Source organism: Anneissia japonica, unplaced genomic scaffold (genome assembly GCF_011630105.1).
Source record: "Anneissia japonica isolate Jap-2015-1 unplaced genomic scaffold, ASM1163010v1 scaffold1770_len632688_cov154, whole genome shotgun sequence".
Classification (NCBI taxonomy): domain Eukaryota; kingdom Metazoa; phylum Echinodermata; class Crinoidea; order Comatulida; family Comatulidae; genus Anneissia; species Anneissia japonica.
The window spans coordinates 200,887-205,032 of NW_022692996.1; the positions used below are offsets into that span (position 1 = coordinate 200,887).

General features: G+C 36.8%; 1 protein-coding gene across 1 annotated transcript in view; it reads left to right on the forward strand.

Moving 5' to 3' along the window:
• The window catches only part of LOC117100580 (nodulation protein NolO-like), a 39,684-nt gene extending 36,567 nt beyond the window's left edge, over window positions 1-3,117 (forward strand). The window contains exons 10-15 of the mRNA XM_033240355.1: window positions 210-319; window positions 985-1,150; window positions 1,508-1,697; window positions 1,826-2,012; window positions 2,506-2,617; window positions 2,862-3,117. Of these exons, the coding sequence (XP_033096246.1) occupies window positions 210-319; window positions 985-1,150; window positions 1,508-1,697; window positions 1,826-2,012; window positions 2,506-2,617; window positions 2,862-2,987 (891 nt within the window). The 3' untranslated portion in view covers window positions 2,988-3,117. The remainder of the gene's footprint in view (window positions 1-209; window positions 320-984; window positions 1,151-1,507; window positions 1,698-1,825; window positions 2,013-2,505; window positions 2,618-2,861) is intronic.
• The last annotated feature ends 1,029 nt before the right edge of the window (window positions 3,118-4,146 follow it).

A 4,146-nucleotide genomic window follows, 5' to 3' on the forward strand; every position in this document is an offset into this window, starting at 1 on the left:
CAGGTACTAATGCATAAGCAAAATGAAAATTTCTTGATCGACTGAGAACTAAAGTTTCCACAGCCAACATGACACATCAACAGCTCTTCTAATGACGTGTGACAAAACAGAACCACAGACCACAGTGTTATGATAAAGGCTGAACAGTTTTTTGCTATTGTGACACAATAAGAATATAAAGATTAACAAGTGTTTTTGTTCCTTTTTAGAACGTAAATGCCAATCAAGTAATAGTCAGCAAGTTTGGTTACCCTGTGCATGTACCTTCAGCACCAAATGATTGTGGGATATCAGTGGGTGCTGCATGGATTGTTGTTCCGTAATGTATATTTTTTAACTGTCTAACTTCAAATACAATCACACTTCAAAATTAGTTTACATTCTGAATAGTGCTAAGATTACAAACCCTCGTACTATTGCGCCATCTATGCTGAAAAAAATAATGGAATTTCATTGCATGCCATCTGACCATTTCGTCCACAGGCTAGAATTTGACTCGTCCGCGGTTGATCTACTTGAATCCGGTTGGCTTATGCAAACAAGGCCAAACGATGCGCTTGAGTTGGCTCTGTCGGCTGTTGTGGCCGATCAGCACCAAATTTAAGGAGGATCGATTACATGTAACATTGTGAATGTGTAATAATTTGAAGTAAATCGGTCCAGCAGTTATGCTCCCAGAAGGACACATACCACAGACAGACAGACACACACACACACAGACGCATACTATTGCAATACCCTTCACCTCTCCTTCTGAGAGGCGAGGGTAATTAAACCCAGTGTGTAAATTCCACTACTTTTTTTATTTATTTGGTGTAAACACCAAGGATAACCTTTGAATGTCAGTGAGCCAGGAGACAATCTCTGACTCTTTTCCTAAGAGTGTGCTGCACTCTATATTGAGCACTGACTTCACAGGTTTTGAAGTCAATTGATAAACATGTCATAACCAAGTGGTATATTGCTTTCTTGATACTTCTGCAGGCCATCAAGTTCACAAAGAATCCAATACTGTGGTCTTCCACTCTTTGATGCCAACATGTTAAATCACTTTTCAAAGTTGCGTGAAGCAAGACAAGTTTCGGTTGTAGAGGTTGCAGAGCTTCTAACAGAAGGTGCGGTCATAGGACTTGTCAGAGGACGACAAGAGGTAAGACCTGTCAAATTTAAGTGGTTTTTTGTATTAAAAACTTCTAAAAAAAAATTATCAAAAACAATAAATATTTGGCGTGAGCACCACAAATGCCAAAAATCTTTCAAAATACAACCACACATGAGAGCCGTGTGCTCAGGTCAAATGCCGCAAGAATTAATTTTGTTGTACGCAGAAAGCTGTCATTTGCGGCAGGCTTTAATAGGAGAAATGCCACCATTAGTGATGTATTTTAATTATAGATAAGTGTTTTGTCCCATCTGGATTTAAAGCTAAGATACTAAATACAATTTAGTTGTTTAATTTTTTATTGTGTTATATTTAATAATGTATCTTCTTTGTCTCTTTTTTGAGTTTGGACCGAGGGCTCTTGGGCACCGATCAGTAATAGCATTTCCAGATAAAGCTGATGTGAGGGAACGTGTCAATACTCTGAAGAGTCGTGAATGGTTCCGCCCCCTCTGCCCTTCAGTTACGGAGGAATTTGCCTCTAAAATAGTAATGGGTGACTGTGAAAAGTTTGTCACTGAATTTTATCAGAAGAGTAAGTTAAATTTATTGCGATTAAAGCATATTTCCCTACCAATATTGTTTTTTTTTTTAAATAATTCATTTGCATCCTATATTTTTAATGGTTTTATTGATGTTTTTTGTACCTTTTCAAAAATTCAGATAACACTTTGAAGCCCAATGTCTATGGACTTTGTGACTGGACAATGTCTTCAACCCTGCGTCTCAATAAGGATGGGAACTATAAACAATGGGCACCTTCCTCACCATATATGTCCTTTTCTCCACTTCTAACTGAAGAGTCGCAGAAACAATTTCCTGCCATCGCCCATTATGATGGAACAGCAAGGTAAGTTTTTTGTGTTTCACATCCTTCCCAAAGCACACCTTCCCAAGTTCATCCATCCTCTTTATTCAACTTCTGAGGCATCGAGTGGCCGAGCGGTAAGGCAAGGGGCGGCGCTAACTACAGTCTTAACATTGGCGCGGTTTGGTTGGTAGAACCAAGTTTTCTTAAGTAATGACTCAAAATTGAGATTCATTAATATCTTGCTCAAGTACATTTTCGAAACCCCATTACTTTTTTCTGAAGAGTAGGGGTTACCCCGATGCTATAGTTCATTTTAGCCCCCGTCATTGTGGAATGATGTGAACGTGAAGCTACAGTATGGCGGCTAGGCAGTCATAGACCACACCCATACGCAATTCATCACAATGCGAGTTCTGGATTATTCTGCCTCTATTTGCCTCATCTTGAACCTAATCTATATTTCTATGCTCCCATGAGAAAGATAAAATTGTACATAAGTAATTATAAGTCTGAAATATAATTTCATTTTTAGATATCAAACTGTATCAAAAGAGGATGAACCGTGGTACCATTCGCTACTGCATGAGGTTGGTAAGAGGACAGGTGGGAGCGAAATTCTGCTCAATACATCTTTTAACATCAAGGTATTTATAATTTCTTAAAAATCACTTAAAATATAATAATGATGTTGATAATTAGTATTATACAGTATTGCAATGATGTTACTCAGCCAATTGAATATGCAGCAGTGCCTTTGCTATTAGTCAGATGTACAGTATTATATGAACTCCAGGGCAGCCTAATTTTTCCAGGGTGTCATTATTTTTTCCAGGTCAGTCTCTAGTTTATCTAACATACATATAACAGATATATTTTTTTTTATTTCAGGGAAAACCAATCTTGAATCGTATCAGCACTGCTCTACAAGTCTTAGATGACGCCCCTCCTGGTTTCCTAGATTATGTCATTGTTGAAGATTGGCTGTTTACACCAAAGTCACAACAAAATAGTTAACAACAGGAGGGTTAGAGTTAAAATGCCTGTCATAAAGTTAGTAGTACTATTAATTATGATTATATTGGTAAGTCAGAACTCTGAGCTCAGTAGTGAAAAATAAGTACTGCAAAGTGGGGTCCCTAATCTTAATGGTGATACTCAAATTTCACTTTGTTGAAATACTTAAAATGGACTAGATATATAAGGCTTGTGTAAAAAATATATACATTTAATATTTTAACATGAATAATAAAACCTTACATGTAAGGTATATTTCATAAGAAAATGTTGAATTTGCATTTTTGTTTTTGGCATTTTCAACAGAGATTTTGCGTTAAAAAAGAAAACATTTGAATTAGATACAAGGGCATTTACTGAAACCTAATACTGTACTGAATAGACTGTAGCGTGAAAAACTGCAATCAAAAGCCCCTATCGCACTGGACTTAATTTGGTCAAATTAACCGAGTCACTGGCTAAATTGACCAAAAAAAATCCAATTCGAATGTCGGTTACAATTCCCTCAGGGTTAAATTAACCAAGCCGAATGGTTAATTTTACCGACCTCAGCCTGCCCAGTAAAACTCGGTCAAACTAACCACGCTGGTCAAGAAGTCCAATCCGAACGTGCAACACGGTTAAAACTTCTTCCATATTGACACCGCTCGAACAAAACCGGAAGTCACAAACTAGCGTCCTCAATAATATTTTTTATACACAAGGTTAAATCTTGGTAAAACTATGGTAAAACTAACCGCGTGAATAATCCATGTGCGAACAATGGTGAAATGTACCCATGACTTTGGTTAAAGTTACCCTGGTTAAATTTACCATTTTTAAAATCCAGTGCAAACAAGGCTTAAGTCTCAAAACTCAATCGAAAAACAAACAACACACAAGTTATTTTTTCATGACTAGACAGCCATTCACCTCAAATTTCTAGAGGGTGCTATCTCTGTCTCGCCACATTTACATGGCTCCCTAATAAGTTTCAAACAAATGGCAGTGCAGCATATCAACAACACTTTGATTTATGTTTAATACGTATTTTTTTTAATTTAAATTTTTAAATTGTTTTAACTACTTTAGTCTTACTGAGAGGTAGCAATCAAGCAGTATGTACATGCCAATGCATGTCTTCAGACGATAATTCAACATTATAACAATATTCATAGTC